Source organism: Castanea sativa, chromosome 1, assembly GCF_040712315.1.
Source record: "Castanea sativa cultivar Marrone di Chiusa Pesio chromosome 1, ASM4071231v1".
Lineage (NCBI taxonomy): Eukaryota > Viridiplantae > Streptophyta > Magnoliopsida > Fagales > Fagaceae > Castanea > Castanea sativa.
The window spans coordinates 77,391,652-77,407,447 of NC_134013.1; the positions used below are offsets into that span (position 1 = coordinate 77,391,652).

The 15,796-nt window shown below is 37.5% G+C and overlaps 2 protein-coding genes across 2 annotated transcripts; one reads left to right on the plus strand and one right to left on the minus strand.

The window, feature by feature from the left end:
• Positions 1–1,941: 1,941 nt before the first annotated feature.
• LOC142634804 (uncharacterized) lies at positions 1,942–2,382 on the minus strand. The gene has a single exon (XM_075809059.1). It carries the CDS (start codon positions 2,380–2,382, stop codon positions 1,942–1,944), a length of 441 nt encoding a protein of 146 aa, XP_075665174.1.
• Positions 2,383–11,038: 8,656 nt separating this feature from the next.
• Positions 11,039–14,712, plus strand: LOC142613530 (EIN3-binding F-box protein 1-like). The gene is made up of 2 exons (XM_075785915.1): positions 11,039–11,287; positions 12,029–14,712. Exons 1-2 carry the CDS (start codon positions 11,263–11,265, stop codon positions 13,936–13,938), a joined length of 1,935 nt encoding a protein of 644 aa, XP_075642030.1. The 5' UTR covers positions 11,039–11,262; the 3' UTR covers positions 13,939–14,712.
• Positions 14,713–15,796: the final 1,084 nt, after the last annotated feature.

Genomic DNA, 15,796 nt, shown 5'->3' on the forward strand with positions numbered 1-15,796 from the left:
AATGATTATAGTGGGTCTAGATGACAAGAAAACGAGAATGGACTAGTTTTGCTCGAAGAAAATCATCCTCGACATAATCTGAAGAGACTAGTTCTTATATATATATATATATTTTTTTTTTTGAATTTGATTACAAGTTCAGTTCTTGTTACTACAGTGTTTTTCTCTTAATTCTCAGATCTCTCCTCTTGTAAGGGGCTTCTTTCTCTATTATATACCCCTCTTTTCTTCATCTCCACCCTCCACATGTAAGTTAAGTTGTTGGCTTCGATAATTGTCCCATTAGCACCTTCCTAAAATCTTTGGGAGTAGCTGTAAGGCTGCTTACTACTGTTCAGGTATCACCTCCACATTAATGTGGCCAGAGGGTTAGCTGTAGAGCATTCAATACGGTGGTAGCAGCTTTCCCTTAGATATTTCTTAGCTTCCCTTTATCCTATGTTCCCCTGATGTTTATCCACATCAGTAGAACCCTTCAGAATTCTACTATTAAGGGCAGACCAAACCTTCTGACCTCTACTTTGCCTAGCCGAGGAGGCATTCTTCCTCGGACTACCTTCCCAAACCTTCATAATAATAGTTTGTTCGTGGCACTCTGACTCTTAGACAAATAATAAGAAGTATTAATTTATCCAAGGTATGTGATCCGAGGAGTCAGGCATGACTAATATTCTATTTAATACTTAAACAAATAATAAGAAGCATTAATTTACCTCAAGTACGTGGTCTGAGGAACCAAGCATCTGTTTAATACTTAAGCAGGTAATAAATGCAGCAAATAATGTATAAGTAAAACATGGCAGAAATGCCTTTCATTAATAGTAATACCTTCGAAGGTTATTTACATTCTAGGGGCGTGGTACAACATTCTTATCTAGATCTTCTAAGAAATATGCACATATACCAGCCACTGAGGTGATACGGTATGGTCCTTCCAATTGGGCCTTAACTTCCCCCATGCTGGGTTCTTGGCAGTGCCCAAAACCTTCCGTAATACCAAGTCTCCAGGAGCTAATGGTCTTAACTTCACATTTGAGTCATACACCTGCTTAAGCTTTTGCTGATAATACACCAACTAAACCATGGAATTTTCTTTTCGCTCTTCAAACAAATCCAAGCTCCCCTCTAATAATCTGTCATTGTTGTCCAGAGTAAACAAGCTTGTCCTTAGCGTTGGGAATCTAGTCTTTAGAGGAATTACAGCCTCAATTCCATAAGTCAATGAAAATAGAGTTTCTCTTGTGGACCTACGAGGGGTAGTCCAATATGTCCAAAGAACATGTGACAGCTCTTTCACCCATTTGCCCTTGGCATCGTCCAACCTCTTTTTGAGCCCATTTACTATGACTTTGTTCACAGCCTCGGCCTGCCCATTTCCTTGGGGATAAGCCGGAGTTGAATATCTTTTCTTAATACCCATTTCACAACAATACCTCCTAAAGGCTTGCTAGCAAACTGAAGCCTATTGTCCGAGATGAGGGTGTGAGGAATCTCAAACCGAGTGACACTATTTTTCCACACAAATCTCTTAGCATCCACATCTTTGATGTTCGCTAAGGGCTTAGCTTCAACCCATTTGGTGAAGTAATCAGTGCCAACCAAAAGCCATTTCCTATTTCCTGCTGCTTTAGGGTAAAGTCCCATAATGTTCAAGCCTCATTTAGCAAAAAGCCAGGGACTAGAGAAAGGATTAAGAACGCCCCTAGGCTGATGAATGTTTGGGGCAAACCTCTGGCACTGGTCATACTTCTTCACATATTCTTGTGCTTCCTTTTGCATACCTAGCCATCAATATCCTTGAGTGGACGCCCTATGAGACAGTGATCTGCCCCTTGTATGACTTCCACAAATCTCTTCATGTAATTCTTCTCGGAGGGGCTTTATTGCCTCGAGATGGACACACAATACATATGGCCCAGAAAAAGAGCGCTTGTACAATTTTTAGTCCTTGGACAACCAAAAACGAGGAGCTTTTCTTCGCACTTTATCAGCCTCTCCTTTCTCCTTGGGCAAGATGTCATCCTTAAAGAATATGACAATGGGATCCATCCAACTAGGTCCCACTCTAATCTGATGAATCTGTGCCCCTTCCTTTTTTACCTTGGTAGGCTTACACAAACCCTCAACCAAGATGACCTGAGGTAAACTCTGAACCGAGAAGGTTGCGAGCGTGGTAAGAGAGTCAACATGAGTATTTCTGCTTCTAGGGATTTGTTGTAAGGTGAAAGACTCAAACCCCGATTGCAAATGTCTGACCTGACTTAAATACTCTTGCATTCTCAAATCCCTGGCTTCCAATTCTCCCTCTACTTTTCCAATAACCAGCTTGGAATCTAAAAACACTTCCACCGCTTTTCCTACCATTTTTTGAACCATAGCCATCCCCATCAACAAAACTTCATACTCAGCCTCGTTGTTTGTGGCCGAGAAACCCAACCTCTAGGATTTCTTAATAGCAGTCCCTTTAGGAGATACCATAACTATCCCACCCCAGATCCTCTTTAATTAGCAGCACCATCAACATACACCTTCCATGATAGAGGTCCTTGTAAGGAGACCATTCCAATTGATTTTCTATCCATGTTTTGCTTTTCTCCTTCTTCTTCCCAAGGAGGTTCGGCAAACTCGACCATCAGATCCGTAATTGGAAGAAAGGTCTGCATTTGTCTGCTGCCCTAAAGATAAATCGGTTTAAGGCAGCAGTCATTCCTGTTAATTTATGGACTTTTTTAGGGTTCCGAGGAGGATGCAAACTATTAATTGCCTTAATCTAATTAGGATTGACTTCAATTCCACGATGAGTGACTATGTATCCCAAAAAATTTCCTGAACCAACACCAAAAGAGTATTTAGAAGCATTAAGCGCAACTTGTGTTTTCTCAATATTCCAAAGATATTCCCGAGGCCACCAACGTGCTCGGATTCTACCTTACTCTTCACCACTATAGGATCTATATAAATCTCAATATTTTATCCTAGTCGTGGCTCAAACATCCTAGTCATCATCCTCTGATAGGTGGACCCTGCATTCTTTAAACCAAATGGCATTACCTTACAGTGGCAATTTCCAGTAGGAGTGACGAAAGTTATCTTTTCTTGATCATCCAAAGCTAAGGGTATCTGATGGTACCTTTGAAAGGCATCTAAAAAGCTCATTCGAAGATGCCCTACAGTGGCATCCATCAATTGATCTATACGAGACATAGGAAATGGGTCATTAGGGCAAGCTTTATTCAAATCTGTGAAATCTACACATACTTGCCACTTCCCATTTTTCTTCTTCACCACCACTGTGTTGGCCAGCCACACAAGGTAAAACACCTCCTTAATAGCCCCAGCTTGCTTAAGCTCGATCACCTCGTCCTTGACAGCATCAGAATGCTCTTTAGATGAGCGCTGAGGTGGTTGCCTTTTGGGGATGACATTTAAATGATGGCAAATGAAGTTTGGGTCCACCCCAGGCGCTTCATAAACACTCCATGCAAACACATCAATATCCCTTTTAAGAAACACTATCAGCTCTTCCTTTTCTCAAGGAGGTAGCTGATCTCCGACCTGGAAAAACTTTTCTGTATCATTATCTATAACAATTTTTTATAAATTCTCACACTTTGCCTCTTCCATTGCCACATCTGCGGATAACAATGGAATTTTTTTATTGCTATAAGCCTTCTCCAGCAAAGGCCTAGGACTCCATCCCGGTCTGATGCCTAATTGCAGCCACCAAGCACTACCTAACCACAGATTGGCTTCCGACCAATTCCTCAACCTAGTCCCCTGACGAGTACTTCACCTTTAGATGCAGAGTGGAAGAAACGACCCCTATGGCATGAAGCCAGGATCTCACCACAATGGCGGTATATGTGGAGTAAGCATCCACAACAATGAAGTCCACCTAAACCACCTCTGAACCTGCCTGAACCGATAATCTAATTTGGCCCATCGAAGTAAAAAATTTCCCATCAAAACCTACCAAAGGTGAATCATAACATGCCAAATCCTTAGGTTTCAACTTTAGCCCCTAGTAAAAATCAGGGTACATGATTTCTGCACCGCTACCTTGATCCACCAACACCATCTTCACATCATAGCCCCCTATCCTAAGAGTAATAACTAGGGCATCGTCGTGTGGCTGCACGGTTCCAACTTTATCTTCATTAGAAAAACTCAATGTTGGTCGGACATCCACCTTACTCCTCTTTGGCTCAGGGGGCGAGTCCTCTGCGAGTGGCTAAACTATGGACAATACCCCAAAGGGGTGGGAACCAGTCCTTCCCAGAGCGGCCAGAATAACACTAATTGTACTCAGAGGTGGCTTTGAAGAAGCCACTCTTTGAGCTCCTGACCCTGCCTGGCCTCCTTGCCCATTGGGGTAATACAAGAATTGTTTTAATCTACCACCTCGAACTAGCCGCTCTAGGTGATTCCATAAAGTCCTACAGTCCTCTGTAGTACGCCCTCACTTCTGGTGGTATTGACAATGAAGGTTTTGGTTGCGCTTCGTGGGATCCTCTCCCACTTTATTTGGCCATTGAAAATGTGGTTCATTCTTAATTTTCTCTAGAATTTGATGCACTAGCTCTTGAAATACAGTGTTAACCGCTTGAGGAACAGCAGTTCCAGACTGCCCAGCAAAATCCTGCTAAGAATGATTATTATTGTATTTATCCAACCTGAAGTCTCTTCTATCTTGAGGGACCACCTTAGCCTGGCCTTTACCTAGTTGTTGGTTCTCCTCGACCCGCTTATATTTGTCAATGCTGTCCATGAGTTAACGCACACTTTTGACAGGTTTCCCAGTCAAAGATTTCCTCACACCGTGCTCAGCAAGTAGGCTGACCTTGAATGCCCTTATAACCATGTCGTCAAAATTCTCATTTATTTCATTGAACATTTCCCAGTATCTGTCAGAGTATGTCCTCAGGGTTTCCCCCTCTCGCATAGTCATAGATAACAAGGAGTCTAGAGGCCGAGGAACTCTATTGCAAATTACAAAACGAGAACCAAAGGCTCTTGTAAGCTCCTTAAAAGAGGGAATAGAGCCTTCCTCCAGACCATTGAACCCTCTCATTGCCACAGGCTCCAAACTGGATAGGAACACCTTGCACATCAAGGTTTCATTCTTAAATTGAACGGCCATCCTCTAGTTGAAATGACTCACATGCTTCACAGACTCTATTTTGCCATTATATATGGTGAACGTTGGCTGAGTAAACTGCCAAAGAAGCTTTCCTCTCTCAATCTTTCGGGTAAAAGGTGACTTAGAGATCTGATTGAGATCCTTACTTATAGTGTCGTTGCCCAGGCCCTTGTGAGATGGGCTCTTCCCTTTCTGCCTATAATAGCAATCCTCATCATACGAAAAAGACTCATTGGTGGGAGTCCTTGATCTAGGCCGGTAGCTGTCGTCACTATCACCGCCAAAAGAATGGTTAGAACTAGAGGAAGCCCCCCTACGTCGCTCGCATCATAACCTCCTACGCAACCTGTCAATCTCCAACTGCATACTTTTAGTATTTTCTTCATGGGAAATGTGACTCTCACTACGAGACTGGCTCCTACTAGTGTGTGTGGTGTGCACACCAACCTCTCGGTCCCTTCTCCGCTCAAGATTAACAAAATAATCTTGACGTTGGGACCCTACAGACTCCTCCCGATTTGGCCCTGAGTCTACCATAACTAAACGTTGATCTCACCAAACTCAAGTAACTTCCTACAAACGATGCCAATTGTAAGGTCATAATTTGGTTCCTAAGCCCAAAAGGTAAAAGGATCTAGGCTCAAAGAGCCTTATACAAAGAATTTGTAGAAAGTGTGCTAGAAAACTAGTCTTTAATTAGTTAGATAACAATTATAGTGGGTCCAAATGACAAGAAAACGAGAATAAACTGGTTTTGCCCAAAGAAAATCGTCATCGGCACAGTCCGAGGAGACTAGTTCTTATATATATTTCTTTTGAATATGATTACAAGTCCAGTTCTTGTTACTACAATGTTTTTTTCTTAATTCTCAGATCCTTCCTCTTGTAAGGGGCTTCTTTATCTATTATATACCCTTCTTTTCTTCATCTCCACCCACCACGTGTAGGTTAAGTTGTTGGTTTTGATCATTGTCCTATCAGCACCTTCCTGAAGTCTTTGGGAGTAGCTGTAAAGCCACTTGCCACTGTTCAGGAATCACCCCCACATTAATGCGGCCATAGGGTTAGCTACAGAGCATTTAATGCGATGGTAGCAACTTTCCTTTAGATATTTCTTAACTTCCCTTTATCCTATATTCCCTAATGTTTATCCTCATTAGTAGAACCCTTCGAAGTGCTACTATTAAGGGCAGACCAAATCTTCTGACCTCTACTTTGCCTAGTTGAGGAGGCATTCATTCTCGAATTACCTTGCCAAACCTTTGCAGTAATAGTTTGTTCATGGCACTCCCACTCCTATGTTTTTCCTATCGTCTATTTGTCCTCGGACCGCTAAGCGTTGTCGGACAAGGCCCACGGTCCAATATATACTTTTGGGCCCTTTATCATTACAATGCTCTTAAGACATCTGTAAACAAAATATTTTTATATTTTGAAACCTTTGATAACTATTTGTCTAGTTATAAAATAAAAAAAAGCAAATTATTTGTCACACCTAACCTCACAGCATAACACTAGTTATAGATTAATAATCTTTGTAAAATAGTATGTGTATCAGTATGAAAGCCAGAGATCTCGGTTAAAAAAGAAAAAAAAAAAAAGAAGAAGGAAAGCCATCTTATCCAATAGAAGGAAAATGCAAGGAAATAAAGGAGGGAGAGGTGTTCGGCAACTTGACGCAGTCATAGGGAATGAAAGTATGAACAAAAGCCAAAGTTGGTATAAAAAGTCGAAAGAGATCCATTGATTCTAACCCACTATTTATTGATAACGCAATTTTTTTCAGTTTTGTGTTTTTATTTCGTTTCATACAATGGTCCCTTCATATATATTATACTATGTCAAATTCATTGTACATCCCAACCAAAATTGTCCAAAAGAAAAGAACCATCTAGTTTATATTTATAATTTTTTTATATATATTTTTGTATACCCCACCATATGACATGGGTCCCTCTCAAAACCGAGTATAGATTTTTCCAAGTCAAACAACGTATTACACATTTTGATTCACTGTACCATCCTGAAGCGACAAGGAAAAACCCAAAAAAGACCACTTCCAATGAGCTCAAAGGCCCTACTGTTGACTTTTCATGTCATTTTAAGGCAAGTTAATTAAATTTATTTTAGTTATTAGGTATAAGTACCAAAATATATGTTTCCTAAAAAAAAAAAAAAAAAAACAAGATATACGGTTGTATTGAATTTAATTGTCATTATAAAAAAATTTTGTATTTTTTTTATAAATATTATAAAATTTTAACTTTTGTTTCATGATGATTCTTTGTAATCAGGTCAAAACATCAATCGTTTTTTAATGTAAACGAAATTTGAACTCCAAATCTCTTTTTCAATGATAAGAGATTTTATTAATTGCGTTAATTTCGAAAATACTATTATATGTATTTTATTAATCAATTCATTCATGTATTTGAATTTAATTGAGAACTTAAAAATAAGATGTTGCACATTTTCAAAAATAAAAAAAGATATTGCATATATAAGAAATTCAAATTAATTTTTTCCATCTATATTTCTAGTATGATGAATGCAGCTTTCCTTTTTGTTTTTTTCTTTGGATAGGAGTTTTTTTTTTTTTTTTATACCTTTTTTGAATTGAAGTTCATAAAAAAATGCAACTTGATGGAGCCATGGGTCTATAAGTGCATGAATAAGAGAAGTTGAAAAACCTCAGTCGGGTAACTATGATTGGACAACAAAATGCTGTCATGAAAAGAGACAATATCACTATTTCCTAGCCAAATTCTATGCATTATTGAGAAAGTGACAAGTGATATACACATAACAATTTTAATAATTGTTACCAAAAATGAAAGCAATAAATGATGTGAGAATAGTACAATAATAATACATATAAAACCCAAAATTTCCAAAACCACTAATGGGAAATGGTATCACTTCATGAATCTAATCACTTGAAAGCTGAAAGTGATTATACAGACAACTATACTTTAATTAAGCCTATTACGTGTCCAAAACAAATTGGTTCAAAGGAATATTACAAAAAAGTTTGTCCTTGTCATTTGATTTGAACCTCCCAAATCAAAACAATGTATTCTTCTTCTATCATATAATGCTAATGCTAATCCCCTATACCAATTTTTGGGTATCATTCTCTCTTTTTTCCAAAGTATACTTTATTTGGTCCTTGAGAATGTGAAAACTCATCCGATAAGCCAAAAGAGATTAGACAAAGACAACCACTTTTTATAACCCATATATTTTGCACCAAGTTGTTGTTTGTAAAGCTAAATTGGGATTGAAAGACAAACAAAATTTGCCAAGTACAGTTGGAAATTTGGAATTCTTGGAATTCCAAATCCCAAGTCCATTGTTAGAGTAATCCAATTTGAGAAAGCTCACGGTTTCTCCTTTGTTAACCGTGAGCTATATATGACTAGATACTATTAACCAAAACCTACAAAAGTCTATATCAATTTTAATTTTTACAACTTGCTCTTTTTATCTCATTCTATAATTAGAGTGCAATTTGCACAACTTGTTCCGCTAATGCACTTCAATCTCATTTTAAATAATTGAGAGTGACAATTGTCTTTTGTTTTTTATTGGTGACAAATACGTCTTTCACACAAATTATAAGTTTCTTTTATGTTTGTTTCCAAACTTCCAACTATGTTACTTGCTCTTTCAGTCTTTCCAATCAAAAAGCACATTATTGTTAGATTCTTATCATTAATTCCGTGTCATTTTAAACAAAAATTTTGGACACAATTTGATGTAATTACAATAAACCAAATGGAAAAAGATGGATTTAGCCACTCGTGTAAGTTAGAACCTCTTGTTTTTCCCTTGTCTAGTTGAATATAAATTAAAATATTGCAAGTAAAAGTTTTTTAAAATGCTATTATATGTTTTATTCAAGACTTTTTCCTTTTAATTATTTTTTTTAAATTTAAAATGTAATTAAGTTAACTTTGCTTTGTAACATTATGCAAAAGTAATAATAAGCATATCCAATTAATAATTCGGAGCCGTTAACATTAAGAAAATCAGAATTGGATGTTGTAAAAATATTTTTCTTTTTTTAATCAAAAGAGAAGATATATTCATAGCAAAAGATGCACTAATGATTGTTACTTAGGTCCCTAAGACTAATCAAGAAGGAAAGAAAAGGTTATCCAAAACAGCTGCTTGCCAATATCATTATAGTTTGCCGTTGATGCACCGAACCTAGCAACCTATCGGCCATGGATGCTGTATATCTTTGAAATTAGTTCTCATATTACTTTTTAGGGTTTTTAGTGAATAGAAGAACTATTATGGCCAAGTCTATGTTAAATTCAAATTCTTATGATTGATTGATCTCTCACCATTTTCTATTAAAAAAGAATATTTTTTACATTAATTTATTTTCTTATTCCAAAAAATATTCTATAAGCATTGTTATCAAATCAAAACCGACCTAACCGATTGGATTGGCAAACCGATGACAAGATTTTGATTGGTTGATTAGAATGTTTAAACATGTGATTTGATCGTATTCAATCAAATCCAGTAGGTTCTTTGTAACATGTTCAATCTAAACGGGTTGTTCATGTACTCCAAATCACTTATCTATGTAATTTTTTTAATAAGTAGTATGGTATTTGGTCTTTTGAAAAAAAAAAAACACCATATTATATTTTACAAAGTTATTATGAAGAAAATTATAAAATTCAAAATGATTTAAGTTTTTTTCATTAACTTTTTTATTTTTTTAATAATTTTTTTCTTAAACGTATCATTTCTTCTTCTGTTTATGTTGAACTTCTTAATATTGTATCTAATTTTGCTCAAAATTTTAAATTATTTTCTTAGTAAGTTAAATAGAATTTTTTTTTTCTTTAATATAGGAAATAGAATAGTCTTTTATGACTTAAAATGTAGCCATTTGTCCGAATATTGAATCTTGATATTCATACCTTGTAACTTAAGGATTTGATCATTAAAACATTTTGAAAAAAAAAAAAAAAAAGTACTGAGCTCTTTATATTTAACTTACATAATCTTCTCAAAAAAAAAAAAAAAACATCTTACATAAAAAGTATGTCATTATATACTTATATATTTCATTGTGAACATTTTACATAATTTCTCCATCTTCTTTGTTAAAAATTAATCTATTAATTTTAAAAATTTTAATTCTAATTGAAAATGTAGTTCCACCATTCCACTCATGATCCACTTTTTCAATGAACATTTTACATAATTTCTTCATCTTTTCTGTTTAAAATTGATCTATAAATTTTAAATATTTTAATTCTAATTGACAATGTGGTTCCACAATTCCACTCATGATCCACTTATTCAATGAACATTTTACATAATTTCTTCATTTTCCTTGTTTAAAACTGGTCTCTTAATTTTAAACATTTTAATTCTAATTGAAAATGTGGTTCCACAATTCCACAATTCCACTCATGATCCACTTATTCAAATTTTTAAGTAATTTCTTATTCTTTCTTTTTTAAAGTTGATCTAATAATTTTAAACATTTTTATCTCAATAAAAAAAAAATGTGGGTCCAAAATTCTACTCATGATTCACCTGTTCAACAAGTAAAAACTCATATAGTTGCAGTCTAGGTAGGTTTTACATTTTACAAAAACAAAAAGGTCAACAAAAAAAAAAAAAGGTGAAAGAGGGGAATAGGAGGTAACCGGTTGATGAAAGTGATGACGTGGTGGGTTGGAGCTGTGGACTGAAAGACCGGTTTTGAAGGAAGATACATTGCATTTTGCATGATGTTAGAGATGTGCCTGAATCTGAATTGTGCCTCTGAGTGTGACACCTTTTTTTTTTTCTTATTCCTATTCTTTTTTTCTTTTCTTTTTCTTTTCCCAATAAATATTATATATATAAAATCCTTTTTGCCTTAACACCCATATCTTCATTTTGTTACACGTACATTCACATAAATAGTACCTTCCTGCATTCTCAAAAACTCATTCTTCTTCTTCATCTTCTTTTTTGCCCTACTTGTTGGGGTTTCAGATGCTCTTGAGCTTTGTTTTCCTGATAATAACAATAACAGCTATATTCAAGCTTTTGTGTGGAGGGTTGTTTGGATTTTGTTTTTTGTGGATTATTAGTATTTGCTCATGCCTACCCTTGTCAATTACAGTGGTAAGCTTTTCTGGGTCTTTGCTATTTTTCTGTTTTCTTTTTGATTAAGTGGTGTTTGATTGTTTTTTTTTTTTTTTTTTTGGTGGATTTGGGTTCATGGGTGTTCTTTATTTTTGTTTGATTTTAATTGGTATGTCTTGGTTGCCAATTTAATATTGTATTGATCTGCATGCTCATAGTTTGAGGTCCTGAGTATATTTTTGATATGGGAATCATCACCGTTGCAGATGATATAGTTTGGATTGTCATAATTGGAAATTGAATTACACAATATTTGTTGATTGATTTTATTTGGTGATATGCTTTAAACCTACTTCATCCTTTGGGGAGATCTCTCTCTCTCTCTCTCTCTCTCTCTCTCTCTCTCTCTCTCTTTTTCTTTTTCTTTTTTGTGTAATAAATTTTTCTGGTACACAAAGCCTATGCCTTTTTTTGTTTATGGGAACATCAAGTAGGAAACTTTTAGGTGCAGGAAGATTGTCATTTCCATGAAGCAAACATGGACATTTATGCTCTAATTATGCTTAGAATACATGGTAGATTCTTATTGGATTTGATTTGCAGAGTGAAGAAAACTAAGAACTTTCCTTTTGGAGTAACATGTTAGAAACCGTTTTTGTGTGCAAATAATAGATTTAACTAGTTTTAAACAATTTTCTTTGCCGATTCCAAAATAATAATAATAAAAAATTGTGTGTGGACAATTTTATCTGATATTATTTTTTGTCATTGGGATTTCAGGTGATGATGAATTCTATTCTGGGGGTTCTTTTTATCCAAATCCTATGGATTTGGGTTGCATGTTCTCAATTGTTTCCCAAGTGGATGTGTACTGCCCCCCAAGCAAGCGGCCTCGAATTAGTGCCCCATTCATCTTTGGAAGAAATGAACTTGAGCTGGACAAGAAACCTTCCATTGAAGTTCTTCCTGATGAATGCCTTTTTGAGATCTTCAGACGCCTTGATGGAGGCAAAGAGAAGAGCTCTTGTGCTTGTGTCTCCAAGCGTTGGCTTATGCTTTTGAGTAGCATCCGTAAGGCTGAAATTTGCCATGAGTCGCCGGTTTCTAATGATGTTGATATGGTCACTGGTGATGAAGATCAAGATCTTGAAAGTGATGGATACCTTTCAAGGTGTTTGGAAGGGAAGAAAGCTACAGACATTAGGCTTGCTGCAATTGCAGTTGGAACTAGTAGCCGTGGGGGACTAGGAAAGTTATCAATCCGAGGAAGCAACTCTCTTCGTGGAGTCACAAACCTTGGCCTCTCATCTATTGCCCATGGTTGCCCTTCTCTTAAGGCTCTTACTTTGTGGAATGTTCCTTATATTGGAGATGATGGACTATCTGAGATAGCTAAAGGATGCAATTTGTTGGAGAAGCTTGACCTTTGCCAGTGTCCCACAATTTCCAACAAGTCTTTGATTGCAATTGCAGAGAATTGCCCAAATTTGACTTCTTTGAATATTGAATCATGCTCAAAGATTGGGAACGAGGGGTTGGAAGCTATTGGAAGGCTTTGCCCCAAGTTACACAGTGTCTCTATCAAAGATTGTCCCCTTGTTAGGGATCATGGAGTATCAAATCTTTTGTCTACAGCTTCTATGTTGTCAAAGGTCAAACTTCAGAGCGTGAACATCACAGATTTCTCCCTTGCTGTGATTGGGCACTATGGCAAAGCTATTACAAATCTAGTCCTTAGTGGTCTCCAAAATGTGAGTGAGAGAGGCTTTTGGGTCATGGGTAATGCTCAGGGTCTCCAAAAACTGACGTCGTTGACAGTTACTTCTTGTCGTGGGATAACAGATGTGAGTCTTGAAGCCATCGGGAAGGGATGCATCAACCTGAAGCAGATGTGCCTTCGCAAGTGCTGCTTTGTATCCAACAATGGGATGGTAGCTTTTGCCAAAGCCGCAGGATCATTGGAGTGCCTCCAATTGGAAGAGTGTAACAGGGTCACCCTATCAGGGATTGTTGGTGCCCTCTCAAATTGTGGAACAAAGTTGAAGTCTCTTACCCTAGTGAAGTGTATGGGAATCAGGGATATGGCTTTGGGATTTGCTATGCCCTCTCCTTGCACGTCTCTTCGATCCTTGTCCGTAAGATACTGCCCTGGATTTGGTACTGCTAGCCTGGCTATGGTGGGTAAGTTGTGCCCTCAGATTCAGCATGTAGACTTGAGTGGACTTTGTGGAATAACTGATGCTGGGCTTCTCCCTCTTCTAGAGAGCTGCGAAGCAGGACTTGTGAAGGTGAATCTCAGTGGCTGCTTTAATATCACAGATGATGTAATTTTAGCCTTGGCTAGGCTACATGGAGGAACCCTCGAGCTGCTCAACCTCGAGGGATGCAGGAAGATTACTGATGCTAGCTTGGTGGCAATCGCAGACAACTGCTTGTTACTCAATGATCTAGATGTGTCAAAGTGTGCGATCACTGACTCTGGTGTTGCAGTGCTTTCTTGTGCGGAGCAGCTCAGTCTGCAGGTCCTTTCATTGTCAGGTTGCTCTAAAATATCAAACAAGAGCATGCCTTTCCTGGAAAAATTGGGTAAGAACCTGGTGGGATTAAATGTCCAACACTGCAATTCAATCAGCAGTAGTACAGTTGAGCTGCTCCTAGACTCCTTGTGGAAATGCGATATTCTCTCCTAATCGGGGATGGAACCTTACACTTTTTCTGGATCAAGAGGCGGATATAGCGGTGTTGAATCAGATTAGGAAATCCAAAACTCTAGTATGACCTCAAAATATAGTAGATGCATAAAGCTCTTAGAGTCAACTCACCTGGTTGGTAGTTTCAGCATACCTTTTCGGCCCATCCTCAGTGGGGGTGCCTATGGCTCAGTGGCTTGGTTGTTTTCCGGGGGACTCTGGCAGATCACTTATCCATCCTTTTTTGCAGGCTTTCCCAATATAGGAAACCTTGTTCAACTATTTTGCTCCCCATTAATGGGGGGCTGCTTATTTTATTGCCATGGTTCCCTGAGAATACAGTTACCAAATCCTGGTTTGAGATTCCCACTTGCTCCTGGTTTTGTTTGCTGGATGTTCATACCCCCCAGTGTTTTAGCTTGGTTACAGGTTTTCGATAGTGTTAAGCTTTCTTTATTTCCAGTCTCACAAAGTCTGTTGTCAGATTAAGTCCAAGTTAGTTTCTAGTGTCTAATAAGGTTCCTGAAGTTGTTTGGGATCCTTGTTTTCCACATTCACAAAGTGTGGTTGCTTTGTGCAGTTCTAAGCAATGGATTCCTTGGATATAATGGTTGTAGCCTGCAGTGGTGGTGGCAGATACTTCATCATGTATGCCATGACAACCTTGTTGGTTGTTGTTATTGCTGTCTTTAGCTTTTGCAGATTTCTCTTGTTTATGGATTGTACGCTGCAACTACTTTGTTGTTTAGTAATGAAATGGGGTCTTTTTTGTTATGTATTTCTCTTGTTGGGGAAGGAATCTTGCATGTTTCATGATTATGTGACCTCTCTCTCTCTCTCTCCACCTGGACCTTCCTTTACCCCTATCTTTTTCTAACAGTCTCAGAAATTGCTTCCTCATCCCTTAGAAATCCTTGGGAAAATTAGATTTTAAATCCGATAAATTTTTTTCTTACAAGCCAAACCTTACAGTACTAAAATAACAAATTAAACCCTCAGGATTCATAAAAATGTAACTAATTAGACCTTAACACCGTTAGGATCTCTTGATCTGAGGTTTTTTTTTTTTTTTTTTGAAGAGGAAAACATCCTCAAATTCATTAAATAGACATAGAATCAAAATACAGAGCCTCCTTAGTTGGGGGAGGAGAATCTTCAATCCAAACAACATCTTCTATTAGGTCCTTAGCATATCTAGCTAGAACATGGACAACAGTATTAGCACTTCTTTTGACAAAAAGAACCTACAACCAACTAAGTCTATTAAGCATGCAAATCACATCTTGGAGAATATGGCCCAACCGAGACGACAGCCCTTTCCTTGAACTCAAGGCATTCGTGAGAGCTTGGTTATCTCCTTCAAGAACCAGTTTTGAAAATCCACACTCCATCGCAAACTCCACTGCACTGCAACAAGCTAGAATCTCTGCCTCTTCACTGCACGTCACAAGTGGACCCTTTGCCGACAGAGCTGCCATGACTTCCCCTCTATCGTTGCGGATAATGGCTCCAACACCAGAAGCACCACCGTCCTAAAAGATCGAAGTTGAGCTTGAAACGGGCTACAAGGGGTGGTCTCCATCTCAACGGACTCAATAATGTGGGTGAGACAGAAAGCTGAATGTTAGCTCGCCGAAACTCCTCCATACAATCTTGCGCTCGTTTGATTAAAACCTCAGGTGGTTGCAGTTGCTTCCCATGTATTATGCCATTTCGTTGGTTCCAAATAATCCAGGCTTGGACAAGGAAAAGCTCAAATTCGTTATGAACCTCAAATTTAATTAATTTCTTTTGAAACTATATAATTTAATTTATTACATCCTAAAACTATAGGGTTTAAAATGGTTTTTTCTTTTTT

Excerpts from the sequence above, each read along its gene's own strand:
- LOC142613530 (XM_075785915.1), top strand. The coding sequence starts at position 11,263 with ATGCCTACCCTTGTCAATTACAGTG. Across the intron at positions 11,288-12,028 it reads TACCCTTGTCAATTACAGTG|GTGATGATGAATTCTATTCT; the intron begins GTAAGCTTTTCT and ends TTGGGATTTCAG.
- LOC142634804 (XM_075809059.1), bottom strand. The coding sequence starts at position 2,382 with ATGGCTATGGTTCAAAAAATGGTAGGAAAAGCGGTGGAAGTGTTTTTA.